We start from the raw sequence: 14,945 nt of genomic DNA, 5'->3' as shown, positions 1-14,945 counted from the left end.
CACGAATAGTTCGCAACAAGTCTGCGAGCCGGTACGCCTTACGGCATATTCGTCAGTATTCGATTCTCCCTGTTCGCGAACAGATAACGCAAGGACATTCGAAGTGCGAAATCGTTCCGACCTCGAAAATTAGCGGGCACGAGGCGGGTGAGCAGGTTTGGGTAGCCGCAGGATGTGAATCAGGGAAGAGTGCCGGAAATACCGGGTCTTGTTGCCTCGAGTGAGTGCGGTGGCCGGCGGGACCATCCTGGAGGATCGAGGACGCGGGTGGTCGGGGACTACCGAGATAAGGAGCCGGCCCATATATAAATGCGAACGAATTGGCGGGCACTGCTCCCCGGGGACTCCGATGTAACTTTGATGGGCGGTGGCCGGGCCGAGCCTTAAAATTGGCGTCAAGAGAGCAAGAGTTCGCTTTTTGCCCTTGACTAATCAAAGTTTTTTTTTTTTTTTTTTGCGGAAGCGTTAAATCTCCGCCCGTGGATTGACCTATCAAGATTCTTCCTCTAATGCTGTTGATCGTTTTTGCCACATTCTTCTACGCGGTTTAACCGTGGAAATTTTTACCCCCCAAATCTTTGCCTGGCCTTTTTTAATTCCTGTGTTGTCGAACGGGGTCGATATGAACAAACGTTGCTTTTCATCACTCGAGGTTCATCCGGCATTACCATTCGCTAGAAAAATCGAGATGTAACCTTTCACCCAACGCTTAACGCTGAAAATCACCATTCCAATGGTCTTACGCGAAAACCTTAACGACCTTACCACCCGAGTGGAATGAAATTTCCTTACTTTCGACAGCGTCGAAGCACTATTTCAAACTTCGCTTCAGCAGTCGACTACGCTGCTTATAACGGTTGCGAGTCCCCTTTGCCACAGTGTCGCGTATGCGCAACTGAGTAACGCGAATGAATGTACCGGCGGGTGATCTCCGGGGAAGCAGGACTGCACGGAGGTCATCCGTGCCCCAGGGTGAAGCGGCCAGGAGTCTGGCGTGCCGCATTGCAGCTAGACAGACTGAGGGCTCCGCGCGGAGTCGGTTAACGGGAGAAGCGTTGTCCAGGTTGTGGTGCATTAGCAGAGCGTCGAGGCAAAAGAAATCGGCATGTTTAGTCGGAGGGAGATGTGTGCGTGCGATCCGTCAACAAAAAGAGAGAAAAATCGGCGAACTTGTTCACTCGCTATTGCGAATGCGATCGAAGCTAACGTGACAATTTTACGAAGCAACAATGACGAAGGAGCCTGGCATAGGGTGCTTTTTCTATTCTGGAATGTCGGCCATGATGGGAGTTTTTTCGGCATGCCAACCCTAAAATTTGTTATTCCTAGTATCAGGCTGGGAACCCCCGAAGAATTCAAGCTTACGGAAAAAAAATTCTGAGATATATCTTCAACCGTATTTTCAGCCAAGCAGCATGCGGTGCTGTGCAATCCGAATGGAAAAAATTTTTTTTTTTTTTTAATTTGATTTGTTTCTATGTGTTTGAAACGGAAAAAAATTTCTCCACGATCCACTTATTCGAATTACGTTGAATCCGAAACTCTCTAGAGCAGAAGACGCGGACAAAAAGAAAACAGTTTTGGTCGTACCGACAGCTTACTCGTCAACACTCCACCATGGCCAATGTCGTCTGAGAACCAATGATTACACCCGGAGTCCGAGAAAGCGAGAAAGTGTTGACAGCGCAACGTTTGAGCAGCAGAGAGAAATACTTGACGTGGGTCGAGCAGCTGACAGGCCTACTCAAGACTGGTTATTACCGACTTACTTCAACTACGAAGTGTCAGATATTACGAGTGGAATATCACGGTCATCAAGGCGAACCCCTCGCGGAGTCAGGTTTGTTGGAGAGCAGTTGCCCCGGTAGGCAGTCTTGTATCCAATTTCCAAGGCAACGTCCATTTCGGTTTTCCGTTCGTCGTACGGCGCACACACCGTAGAACGTAATTATCAATTACATAACGGTGACAGACCTCTCGATCATGGTAGTTGGATATTTGACGTCCGCGAGCGTAGGCGTACTACCTGCAGGCGACAAATTAACACCCTTTGAAACCGCGTTGTGCGTACAAGAGAAACGCTGCGTGTCACGTAACTTGATAACTCGTGAACGTGCGTCGCCGGTGGTCACGACGATGACGAGGGTGAGAAAAATAAAGAATCGAAGCTCCCTTTTATTCGGTGACCAACCATGAGGATTAATATAGAGACCGCGCGGAATTTCGATGCTAGACATTTCTTCCATGTATCACGGAGAACTAATCCTACAAAAGTATGGAAAAACGGATATGGCGAAAGGAGGCGTCGGTCAGACGGGGCTCAGGTACAATCGTTAATTCAAATATGCACGCTTTTCACCCTAATCCAGCGTTACATTTTGTTTACGATATCCCGTGATGCGTAACCCAGGATACGTACACTCGGTTATTCGACCCTTTGTACAGAGATGAAGACCCATGGATGTACCGGTGCTCGGTACAAGGCTTGGAATTCCGACTCCCCGGCGGGGGTTGAATTTCTCTAAAGGAACAATCAAAGGCAAAAGCGAGATCCACATTTTATTCCCAGTGTCAGTATGTGTGTAAAGAAATTCCGTCAGACCTGCAGATTATTTCTTCTCGTTATGCTAACGTTGCGTAGTATAGAAAAGGTGCGTGCAGAGGGCGTAAATACCTCCAACTTTACTACTTTCTCTTTCATCCGCTCCGCTCGCAGCATTTCGTGCGGTGCCATTTCACCGTGCAGTTATTATCATTGTTCAAATTCAGCGAAACCATCTCGATGGGACTTGTTTAAAACACAGCCCGTGACTCAGCGTTGAGAATCTTAAGCCCAAAGTCCGTCGCTGTAAGGAGTCTAGACGCTCGACTTTACTCGGTATTTAAATCCCCACGGTGAGCACTTTCTCCGACGATCATTCTTCCTCGTGGTACAATATTAAAACCGCGTCTAAACAACCGTGTCGAAGAACCGGGAGCTCTGAATAATATATAACCAACAAAAAAGAACAGCTCACTTGATCGCATAAATTCAGACCGCCCGCGCTGGAGGAGTCAGAACGATCGAAGTCAGGGTGAAAAAATGGTGAGGAAAGAAAACATGAAGCGGTAGAAGAAGGAGTGACGAGGAAGAAGATCGATAGAATGCCTTTTTTGGATTGTAGGCACTTTCAGGACCGGCGGCGAGCTTTTTTCACTCGCTCGCCATGAGCGAGAACCACCTCGAGTGACGAGAAGAATTCACTTCATCTTTCTCGACTCGAGGATGAGTTTTGGGACGTAATAAAGGGTCGGATCGGAACGCGGAGAGAGCGACGGATCGCGCGCGTACAACGCATGGATAATTGCAACCCTTACCGAAAAAAATTTCGCCTCGATAAAAATTGCTGGGTGGACCACTCATGAAAGGCGCGATGGTCTCGATCCGGGGTTGACATTGTTCACGGCACCTCGAGTGGCTCGGCTATCGAACAGGGTGAGGAAGAAAAAGCTCTGGATGGTGCTTTCAGGAGTGCGAGCTCGTCGTGCCGCTGAAGCGTCTGCTGCTGACGCCGAGCTTTCATTTTCTCACTATCAGCACCTCTCGATATAATCTCCACTATATCGACACCTTCCCATCATCCATCCGCCCAGACCGTCGTCCATTGTCTCCGCAACAAGACAACGGACGTCGCGGTTTCTCAGGCTGCTTTCTTTCCTCGCGCACCCGCCACGTATCTTTTGCATCTGGATTCATTGACACGGTGTGGAATTGTATTTTGAAATCTGTTGCAGGCTGCTGACCTTTTGCTACCTGGCTGCACTGAATTTCTGGCTGCTGGTGTGCCCCGCGACGCTATCGCACGACTGGCAAATGGGCTCGGTACCTCTTGTGGCGTCCGTGGCGGACGCGAGGAATTTGGCTACCTGTCTTTTCTTTGGCGGCTGCGTGGTGCTCACTTACAAAGCATTCACGGACTTCGAGGTGAGTGGTTTTCGCGCCTTTAAAACGATCTCCGAGTGTCCTGGGAATTAAATCACAACCCCGAACTTGCCACCGCCACCACCACGCCCATTATGCGCCTGTTGAACACCCTCGTAAAGTCAAGAATTCGTCGACGATTATGTAAGCGCTGAGCGGAGCTGGTATATAACTTGAAAACCGACCAGAAAGTGGCCCGAAGACGAGTTGAGCCTGCTGCAGTAAAGAAGGAGAACTCTTCAATTAATACGGGTATTCGCTTGGCACTTATGCGTTATCGTTAATTAAATTAATAAAACCCTTCAAAGATATTTTCTCGTATATACTCGTATTATTATAAGCTGCCAAGTTTATACGCCGTAAACTTTCATTTTAATGAACGCTTCGCCCGATAAAAAAAAAAACTTGTACCGCATCGCGCAAGAACGATCGAAGATCAATGTATTTTATAAGAAATAGCAAAAGCTTGACGGAGTTCGGGATACAAATTTTTTTAGGACAAATATCCGTGCCGATATCCTGGTCCTCAAATTCGCTCCTGTAACCATCTTTGAACAATAAGTAATTTTCGGATAATGTGCGATTAAATCCTCTCAGAACCACGGAGCGATCGAACCCATAAATCGGTCGGACTGATAATCGGTTATGTTATGGATACGGCCTCTATCGACCATAACCCATCGTGTAATGTCCCGCTTAACGATACCAGCATAGCCACAGCTATGAACTGCAAGCGGGTAATGATGCAGGAGAACGAACGGTGGATATACTCGAGCACCTGCAGCTGATCTCGATACACGCGATCAACGCGATTTGCGGAAGCTTCCGCGTTCGCCGAATACCCGATACGATATTGCGGGCGAATGAATAGGATTAGGATTAGCGGTGAACAATGAAATCGATCCTTGTGGAATAAAATGTATGGATTCAAAGTATTATTATTTTTTTTTTTTGTACCTTTGCAAAGGAATAGAAGTTTCATCATCGAGATACTGAGACCTGAAAAATTTTTCATGCGAGGAATAAATTTTCTATAGAAGCCCGTGGCGGTTAACTTGGACCTCAAATGCTAAAAAAAACGTATGACAACCAGCTGCAAAAATATGAGCAGGTTTTTCCTTTTTTCGGTTGTGCGTATTTTTCGAATCATTTACCGCAGCGACTCGATACCATGAGTTTCACCATTTTTTCGTCAGAAAAAACACGTCGATATAACTTGTGCGCTTTTGAAGATTTGTCAAAATTTTGGCAGAAATTCAAGTGATTTTCCCATTCTTGAAGTTGTTTCGGGATCACATCGTCTAGAATGTTTTCAGACAGGCGAGAATGAGTAAACGCTTCGCACGGGGTGATGACTTGTTTTTCGTACTCGACGTAGGTTCGAGGGTGAAAAACTGTCCGCAGGTGGACATTTCTCGCGAGATATAACGCACCGTGAACGGAGGGGCTGCAGCAACAACGGGTCGGTTCGCAAGGGTTTAGCTCATCGGGGTCCGTCGGAGAAGAGCCGACGAAAGCGACGCGACCCGACGCGACGCCGAGAGACGTGCCTCCGAGAACAGAACCGAGATAATCCTGTGAAAGCGCCCACGGCTACCGAGTTTTCCGGATAAATTGTTTCCGCGGCATTGAGCGAGTGTCCATTAATTCTCTACCCGTTTATCTTTTTTACGCTGTATTTTTTTTTCTCTCTCCTTCTTTCTTCTCTTTTGTTTCATCTTTTTCTTCAGACACGTGACGCCTCCATCTCGCTAGATAATACTCCATGGCATGTATACATACATACACCGAAACTTTTAGTGTGGCTCGAGCGCTTATCTTAAACGCACTAAATTTTATCTCTTTTCATTCTCCCAGACCCCCACATTTTGATGGTTCGATTTTACTTATATCCCTTTCTCGTTGGTCTAGTTAATGGGGCGTGGACATAGTTGACTCACTCAGCGAATAGGCGTTCTTCTTTTATGTCGAATCGCTATCCTCGAGTGAAATGCGGTGAGGACAAGAGAAAAAAAATCTTTCGGTTATTTTCCTCACTGCGTCCATACGGGTATATCGTCTAATGTGTTAGAATGAACAAAAAATGGTGAGAGCTTTGAGAATGATCGAAGAAACAGTTTTTCATTACACTCGGGATAAGGAAGGAAAAGAAGTAAAAATTTACATCAAAGTTACAATCATCAACCGCTCGTATTCATTAAATTTTTTTGTCAACTTTCATTGGCCAGTCGTGCAGTGACAAGGATGGTTGGTATCCGGTAAAAGGTTCGCGTCAGTGTGGGGCGATCGTGTTCTCGATTGGTTCATCCCGCGATACAACATCCGGGGTTAAATTGATCGCCTGCACACCTTCGTTGTCCCATTATCCCGAGTTTAATCCCCCGCCGAGAAGATCCGTCCGGATCGAAGACAGATTGGATGTCGTAATTTCAATCCAGCAGAGACAAAAGGTGAGCTCCCCCGTGTGTACATAACCAGAGTCATCTTAATTAATCCTCAATTAGGTCCTCGCCGCGATCTCCCATTCAGCCGGGACGCCGATAGCACGTGCTTTCATTATCTCTTTCTCTCCTTTGCATCCCCAAGCTTTCATAGCGGGTTCGTCAGACGCGAAAAAGCACCCCGATGCGTCGAACGATCAAATTCTCGCGGTTTGGAAATTCGTGCGGTCAAATTACTGATTTAAATTTCAAATTGACGGTTACAAACGATCGGAAGTTCGAAACGCCCTATGTTCAGTTATTTATAGATATTTAAACCGCGGTGGCTGCCGCCGCTGCAGTTCCCTCGGTAAATCCCGAGCGCTTCGCTTCTCTTTCCCTGAAGCTACTATCAAAAGACATCAAGCGGAAAATTATTACGCCAATAAGTTCCTAACAGCCTTTCCATGATGAAACTCTCATAAACGGAAAGCAGGAGTAATAACAGGTTCTCGTTTCCTTGTAAGTTAATGAGCTGGTGCAGAATTTTCTCTCTCTTCTCTCTTCCATTTTCCTTCATCTTTTCCGAACAGTCCATTTTACTTATAGAGAAGCATCTTTTATCAGTTTCTTTTTTCAACCTGCAGCTTTTCCAATTATTCGTTCAATCGCTCATTCATTACTTTTATCATAATCACTGTCCCGCGCTTTCTGCGAACATCGTTTGCGCTCAATGTATATTTCAATTCGAATTGCGATCGGAATTCATCCTTCTCGAAAGGGTCGTTAAATGGCCGAGCAAGTAACGCGAGCCCGGCCCTTGCAGCGATGGAAAACAGCGTTGCATTTTGGAGAGGAGAGAGCGGTGGGTAACAACGTTAAAACTTTGAAATCGGGTCTCGTATATCTCGTATATTTTTCTACCCGGGCGTACGCGGTAAATCCGTTCCATTTTCATTCTTGTGGCGAAAACGACTCGGAACCGAGAGCTTTGCGGCTGTGTAGCTCTCGACGTGTACTACAGTTGGCAAAACTTTGGAACAATACACGCGCGGTAACTTAATTCCAAGATTAATTACAAGTTTCTTGTACTCTCTGCGAGGTTCTCAGGTATACATGTATACGCACCTATACATACATAGAACTCCCTGTGAACGGTTCTGCGCTTTTGAACTTCTTTCAAAACTATTTTACGATCTCGTTTTCCGCAATAACCTGCATTACGCGAGTTTGAAATTGGACGTGAAGGTCCGCCCAACCCTCAGTTCTTCTCGTACAGCTCCCCGGGGCTTTTTCACCCTCCGAAGAAAATAAAAACGAAAAACGATCTCGCAAGTGAGTGTATAAGCGAGACTTGGAAAATTTTCACACTAAAAAAACAACAACTCAACTACGATTCAAAACAACGCAACCGAAGCGATTCGCGGCCCTTTGTATTGACGAGTCGCGATCGAAGTCCGGGGGCCTCCGGTTCTTAGCCACGGGTTTGGCCGTAGAGAAAGGCTGCAGATATTCTAAATGGCTATTGACTTCGCGTGGTCACAAATCCTCCGATCCCATTGTGCGATAGCGAAGCGCGTGTACGGGGTGCGGGCGACCAATCGAGCCGTGTTAATAATGCGTGCTGATGACGCACGAACTGGTTGTAGGATCGGGGTTTCGCCGGAGGGCACGCCGAGCTGTGGAACATCGGGGTGCAGCCCTCGGGGTGAAGGAGGCGTTTCCGGAATGCGTCCTAGAACAACGGTTTACTTAATTGATGAATAGTGCCGCGTCGATTATAATTAGACAAAGCGATATCATCCCGCGCGGGTTCGCGCACAAGGCATGCATGTGCACACATCAGGGCGCGGTTCCAAGACCCGGAAACTCGCGAGTTACCCAACTTCCTTTCTCCTTCAACGGCCCGAAGTCAGGCTGAAACATCGGAGGGTTTCAATTAACTTTGACCGACGCTGGGTTCCTGGTTTTCGGTTAAGCGTCCCGCGCCTCCGCTTCGCCGTTCACACGAATGCGCACGACTCGAAACTTCACCCAATTTCACCGGTGCTAAGACTCCAGAATGACCGAACCGAGCTGCGACCCTTCTCTTTACAGCTCGAGTAAAATTTGTCTTTTTGACTTTTGCAATTTTTCCCGCAGCCTCGTGCAACGCGACTCGCGAGGAAAGTACCTGAAGTGTACCTGCGATATGGTATAGTAGATCAAAAAACATCAATCACGTATTTTTTTTTTGCACGCCAAGTCAGACGTTCAAAGGGCGAAAACCGTTCATAAGGTTCGATTGCTTAGGTTTTGTCGATAGTGACTCGAAACTTTTTTATCTAATCGATCGGATGTTACTCACTACCAACAAAAATGACACGCGCAATGATTTTTACCGTCAGCGGTTGCTCCTCTTACTTCTTTAGAGCTTCTCGTCGCTTAAGCTGCCGAATCAGCTCGCGAATAAAAATACGTAACTACCTAATGTTTTTCGATGTACTACAACGTGTTGTTACAAAATGAGAAAAATCGACGATGTATACCTACCCCGGGTACTTTTCTTGTCGGTCGATCATCCCTGAACCTCATTTAATTTCTGATCACTATCAATAGCGCGTGATATCTCAGCACGACATACATAATAACTACGGAGTAGGTTATACACACGCAACGGAGGCAACACGGGTGACGAGGAGATTAGCGGAGGATAGAGGAGGAGGGGGGTTGTAGAACACAGAAATTTAACACGAGCAGGCACGCCTGTGCAACAGACACACTTCGTTTCTGCCGAGCAGACGCGCCTGGTTACGTATTTATAAAACGCTGGTACGTGTGACGCTACACCTCAGGCGTAGCTTGGCAGTGGCGTGATTGCCATGTGTGCGTGTGTTGTTTCTATTAAAATATGCAAATACCCGGGCAATCATTTCCATGTTTGCCCTCTCATATCAGGCGTAGCATTGAAATACAATGCACGAGCTGGACACAAACCAGTGACCCGTAACACGCCTGTTCCACAACTGAATACCGGAATACAACCAGCTCACTACGTAACACCTATCTCGAACGACACGTGTATATTATACAGTTCGGGCTTGTGCCGCAAGCGATAAACGAACGTAGCTCAGACGCACAAAAGCTCACCCGGCTCTCGAGGATCGTGGAATTCTAATTAGAAACTGCACCGCCGGGAACGTTAATTCGCAGCTCTTCGTCCTGAAATTTTATCATTAACGTCAAACGGCGATGTATCGAGGTCATTCCGACTACGCGTAACCATCCCCAGTGCACCTAGCTGCGAATTCATGCGTTCCTCATCGGATATTTCCGCCTAACGAGAACCCCGCGTTTTGACGTTTTCCAGCAACAGAGGCATCCACCTTTGATTCTCGGCTGGATGTTCCTGGTGCTGCCTTTTCTACCAGCCTCGAACCTGTTCGTCACCGTCGGCTTCGTCATGGCTGAAAGAATTCTCTACATACCCAGGTAGATCGTCTCAAGATCAATAATGTCACTACTGACAGATTTCATCGGAAGGGTGCAAACAGAGTGGTCAAAATAACAACCTAACCATGCGATTCCAGCGTTGGCTCGATCCTGCTGACCGTGTACGGTGCTCAGGTGACGTGGACGGCCGTTCCGCGGAGACGAAGTCTCATCACAGCGGGAGTGGTGCTACTTTTAGCATCGGGGTGCTGTCGGACGGTGTTACGGAACCGTGACTGGACGTCGAGGGAGACGTTGCTCAGGTGGGTGAGATCTTCTACATTCCAAGATTTCGATTCTCTCGGTTGCGCGCAGAAAGTGGAACAAGGGGCGAAGGTGCAGCAGAGTGCCGCCGTTCCGGTGTGGAAGCTGTAGCCGGTTTGGTTAGATTGGAATCGTCCCTCGGGAGGACGGAACCCCGTTTTGTCTTTGCTTTGTTTGGCCGTGGTATACGGTGCTCAAAAGTCTCGGCCGCGAATTACTCTTATACAGAAGTTATATTGGGTTTATACCTCGCCGCGTCGCGACATCTTTTCCTGCTTTTCCTCCGACCCAAGGGAGTCCGGAGCCAGAGTTCGCCAACATCCTGCGCGAATAACAAATTTACCCCCATCAGCAATTCTCTCAGCAGTTTGCAGGCTCGCGCAGCGCAGCTGCAATTCTCCCCCGACAACCGCCGACACCAAATTTTTTCTACTCACTCGCATAAACACTCGCGAAATTCGCTTGTGCGATCTCTAATCCGCCCGAGTGAGCGGATATACACAGTGTATGCGGGGAGGTGAAGGTTTTACGGATCCCGTCAAGCCTCTAAACAACGGTTTGGCCCCGAGCCACCGATTGCCCGGGGGTGGAACAGAGTGTCGGATAATTAACGGGCGCCGGTGGGCTTGCGGAGAAGTAAGCAGGCATAACCGTGCTCGACTGCTCGCAGTAACGATCATCTCGTTTCAGGTCTGGCCTCCGGACCCTGCCGCACAACGCCAAGATGCATTACAATTTCGCAAACTTTCTCAGGGACTCTTCGCAGCCCGAACGAGCCATCATCCACTACCACTTGGCACTCTGGTGAGTATAGACGACTGGTTAATTGATTATTCTCGTTCGTTCGTCCCTTTTCCTCTTTTCCGGCGAATTCTGCAGAGAGTGAAATTATCAATGGCAGGATCCTGGTCGCTGTAACCAAAATTTTCTCTCCAACCGCAAATCATGAATCGTAAATCTGTAGCTAATGTGAATTAAGAGAAGGCCTGATGAAGTTTGTTACGACAATTTAAATCGTCTTCCGGATTGTGAGTATTGCCAGAGGCAGATTCCGAAGAGCGGTTATTGCAGCACATTTTGGCAAGGAGGAAAAAGTCTCAACGTGAAGTGGTCCAAGTAAACGAAATGGACGAAAGTAACGTCGGACAAACCAAGAGGGCGGGAGTATATTTAACCGCATTGTTGCTTCTCTCCACGAGACGAAACTCGAATTCGCTTCGTCTGCTCCGTGATGTTTTGGCGAGGGGCCGGGCTGAGTTGGTTCGAGTAAAGCAGTAAACTTCCGTATAAAAGATGAGCAGTCCTCCGCCGATCTTGGCCTCTGTCTCATCTCTGAACCGCGGAAAGATTTCACCCTCGGTTCTCCTCGTTCCACGTTTTTCGTTCCTCCTTCCACTCCCATCTCCCCCTTCCGTCTTGAGGACCCACACCGATATTCACCCCTCGGCGCAAAGCCGACCGCGCAACTCTACGAGGCACACGCAACACGTGAAACGGGACGCAAAATAATTATTTATGATCCTTTGAAGCCGGGTTGTATTCCTCGCGTTATGCATACACAAGATTTTCAATTTTCCACTCCGAGGCTTTGCTTCTGTCTGCGGGGCTCGCGGGGCGGGGTAAATGATGTAGGCAACCCAGTTGTACGTATACGTCTACGTGCCTGCCTACGTGAACACATGTATAATACATCGGCGCACGTAGGGCTGGAGCGTATTTTGTATCCATCAATTTGTACGGCCTTCTCCCTTCCTCCCACCGGCTCCAGCTGGCCGGCCGGCAGCTCTTGGGAAAATTCTATTCCCTTCTACCCGCAGATTTTCATCTCTCGCTAACAACCCATTTGTTTACGTCACAGGGTTTCCACCCCCGGGAAGAGAGAGTTGTTAATTATTTTTCCAACGTGCATGGCTCTGATTCACTTCAGGGCGAACTCAAATAATTGAATAACAAAAAAAGAAAAAAAGTGATCATCAGTGTTAATCCAATAGTTTTAACTCTTGTTTACCTCTCTCGTTCGTTCGTGCGACGCTGCAGCAGCAGCGGCGAGAGTCGGTGTGTTCTTATTTTCTCGCACGAGGGGGGGGGGGGGGGGGGGGGGTTGATGGAAATTCATAAGGGGATTTCCGAGGGTGAATATGTATCGAGCTTCGCAGTATCGGGGCAAATATGACGGAACGAGTACATCGCAGCGGGGAAGAAGACGGAGGTGGAAGAATAACGGGGTCTCTATAACACGTAAAAGCACTGGAGACGTCTCAAAGACGTCGCGTTACGTCGAGAGTTTATGTAGAGACTGAACGACGGAAACGAGGATGTACGTACGTATATGTGCTTGTTACTACCGGGTATGAACGTCGCTGCAGACACGCGGGGCGGAAAAAGATTCGCACTTCAACCGCCGCCGTAACCGATCACTAAAGATTCCGTTTGATGTTCTAGCTGCCACGCCGTTTCCGCTATCCTGGACCGAGCGGCAGGTCGAGCTTCCATCCACTCTATCCTCGAACTTATAGATTCTCTTCGAGGCTCAGACTTCGAAAGCCCGAGATCTTCGATCTGCCTGAACCGAAGTAGGAAGCCGGTGTTATTTATTTTTCCTTCTCTTTCATCCCTCTTTTATTCACCTTATTTTTCCTCCACTCTCCTAGTCTATCTAGATAGGGGCCCCCCTATCTCCCGGACTTCGTATTTTCCTTTTTCCAGTCTTGTTTGTATGTACTGTGACTTCGGGGTTGCACTCTCTTGTTGCTTTGAACATGGCCGAGACTCAACGACGGAATCCTGAAAACTTCGCCTCTTTTTCTCCTCTCATTCTTATCGACGAGCGCGGTTGAGTCGGACCGCTTCAAAACGTGCTGCTCTCAAAAGGCTTTCACTCATTTGTCGCTTATCCCATTGACCACTAGACAGAAAGGCCACGGAGTACAAAGTTGTCGAGAAATCTAACCGATGAGCGCAGTTAAAAAAAAAAAAGAAAAAAGAATGTTCCGCTAATCGATCGTCCGTTTCCAAAGCCCAGTTTTTCAACGCGCCACTCGTTGTTCTCTTTGATATTTATTCATCCTCTCTCTTTGAGGTGAGCCGTTTTCAAGAAACGTGGCGTTGCCCCTCTTGGTGACTTCTTTTCAATTTGAACATCAGGGAGAGACTTCTCGTGGATGGCAGGTGTCCCTTAGCTCATTCTCAATGGATTCAGGAACCCTATCCGCGTCGCGACGGCTTAAAGTTTCGACCTGAGGGATAACGACCCCATTAAACAACTTTCCATGGAATTGAAAGTTGCGCCTGAAGCACATCCGATGCAATCTTCGGCAGCTCTGTATTATGTATACCGATGCTAAACGCAGGAGATTTCCTTGTTGCTTTCATTAGAAATACCCTCAACCGAGTGAACTACCCTCGTCATTGTCAGCGCGAGATGTTTTTGTTATTTGAGGAATGAAGTACCGAAAACGACGCGACATGTCGACTATCAATCCTGTAAAAAAACTTTACATTTTCGTATAATAAAAGCAGCCTTTTCTCATCCGGAGCTCTTTAATCAAATAATTTCCAAATAATTTATCAACCCAAAAGAAACGATCTCTCGTCGTTGAGTTAATATTTCAGGGTATTTTAATGCCAGCTCTCACTCCCTTATTCTCGTACAAGTTTCAAGAGTCAATTTTCCGGTAGGAAAATGTTTTTCCGAACGATAAATTTATACCCTTGTTTCCTCGTTCCTTGGGGCAAACTGAGAGCGCGGTTGAATAAAAGTCTCGCTTGAAATCTACCAAATGACTGTCCCCGCCAGCTTCGCGTCTTTCAATTCCAAATATTCATAGAATTCACGAACCGGCTTTCAAAACTAAGAGTCATTTTTATACCTTGCAACTTTTTTTTTCGTTAAAACTCCAAAGTGAAAACATTTCATCAATTTTAATTCTCATTTCTGTTCCCGTTACAACTATTTTCCGTCCTGAATTTCATCATTCCTACACTAAAATCGCATCGCAATTCACGCAGTCGTTTCGTCTTTTCAGCGTGCTGCGCGGCCCTTGTACCTCGGTTCAAACTGCCGCACAATCGGTTTTCCTTTTTTCCACCAAGTTCACAGCATTGCACGAGTAAAAATACGAGAGTCTTGTCGGTTGGTCGGACTCCACGACTCGCTTAATGCCCGTAAATACAGGCACTCGTCGCTCAGCGAACTTCGTAAAAGAATCACGACAAGTGCGGGAGGTAAAAAACTCTGAACTACTCCTCATCTTACACCCACCTCCGTAATTATTCCATAAAAACATGAGTGCTGTCGAATCGCAGACACATTGTCCCGAGATTCACGAATTAATTGATCATCGAGCCTTCGAGCTCAGCTACGACGAGCATATCGTTCATCAAAATTGCGCGAAATTCCCGATTCTATGGAGGAACGAAAGAAATTGCATCAGACACTCTCAGTATCAGCTTTTTCAAAGACACGCGCTGCACCAACTGCGCTTGATCGACGCAGCAGTATCGTTGCCTCGACATTCCCCTCGATAATGGTTACTGCACTTCGAGCAATGGCCAACAAAAGCTAGATCTGCAATTGATGCAGGCTGCCGAACGCGAGTGCCCGTCGAAAATAATTAGCACCCATTCTCTGAAAGTCGTCGCGATGTTGTTCCCCCCCTTTTTATAACGAGACTGGTAGAACCGAGAGACTTCTGGGTGGTGATGCGAACCGCGGAGGTCGAATCGTCGAACGATTTTTTGTCCGATAGTTTTCGCCGGTTCTGAAGCCCCGTCGAAGTCTGCGGAACCGAATTCCGTAGCGGAATTGGAGGCAATTAAGGGGGGTGCAA

At 47.4% G+C, this 14,945-nt stretch overlaps 1 protein-coding gene across 3 annotated transcripts in view; it reads left to right on the top strand.

Annotated features, from left to right (window-relative positions):
• LOC124184365 (protein O-mannosyl-transferase TMTC1-like) overlaps nt 1-14,945 on the top strand; it is a 144,232-nt gene that overhangs the window by 105,852 nt on the left and 23,435 nt on the right. For all 3 annotated transcript variants that reach the window (XM_046573979.1, XM_046573980.1, XM_046573978.1), the window contains 4 exons: nt 3,775-3,964; nt 9,731-9,852; nt 9,951-10,115; nt 10,807-10,920. In XM_046573979.1, coding sequence (XP_046429935.1) covers nt 3,775-3,964; nt 9,731-9,852; nt 9,951-10,115; nt 10,807-10,920 — 591 coding nt within the window. The remainder of the gene's footprint in view (nt 1-3,774; nt 3,965-9,730; nt 9,853-9,950; nt 10,116-10,806; nt 10,921-14,945) is intronic.

The sequence above is a fragment of the Neodiprion fabricii genome, chromosome 6 (genome assembly GCF_021155785.1).
Source record: "Neodiprion fabricii isolate iyNeoFabr1 chromosome 6, iyNeoFabr1.1, whole genome shotgun sequence".
Lineage (NCBI taxonomy): Eukaryota > Metazoa > Arthropoda > Insecta > Hymenoptera > Diprionidae > Neodiprion > Neodiprion fabricii.
Note: the sequence above shows the minus strand (reverse complement) of the source record. Positions and strands in the feature narration are given on the sequence as shown.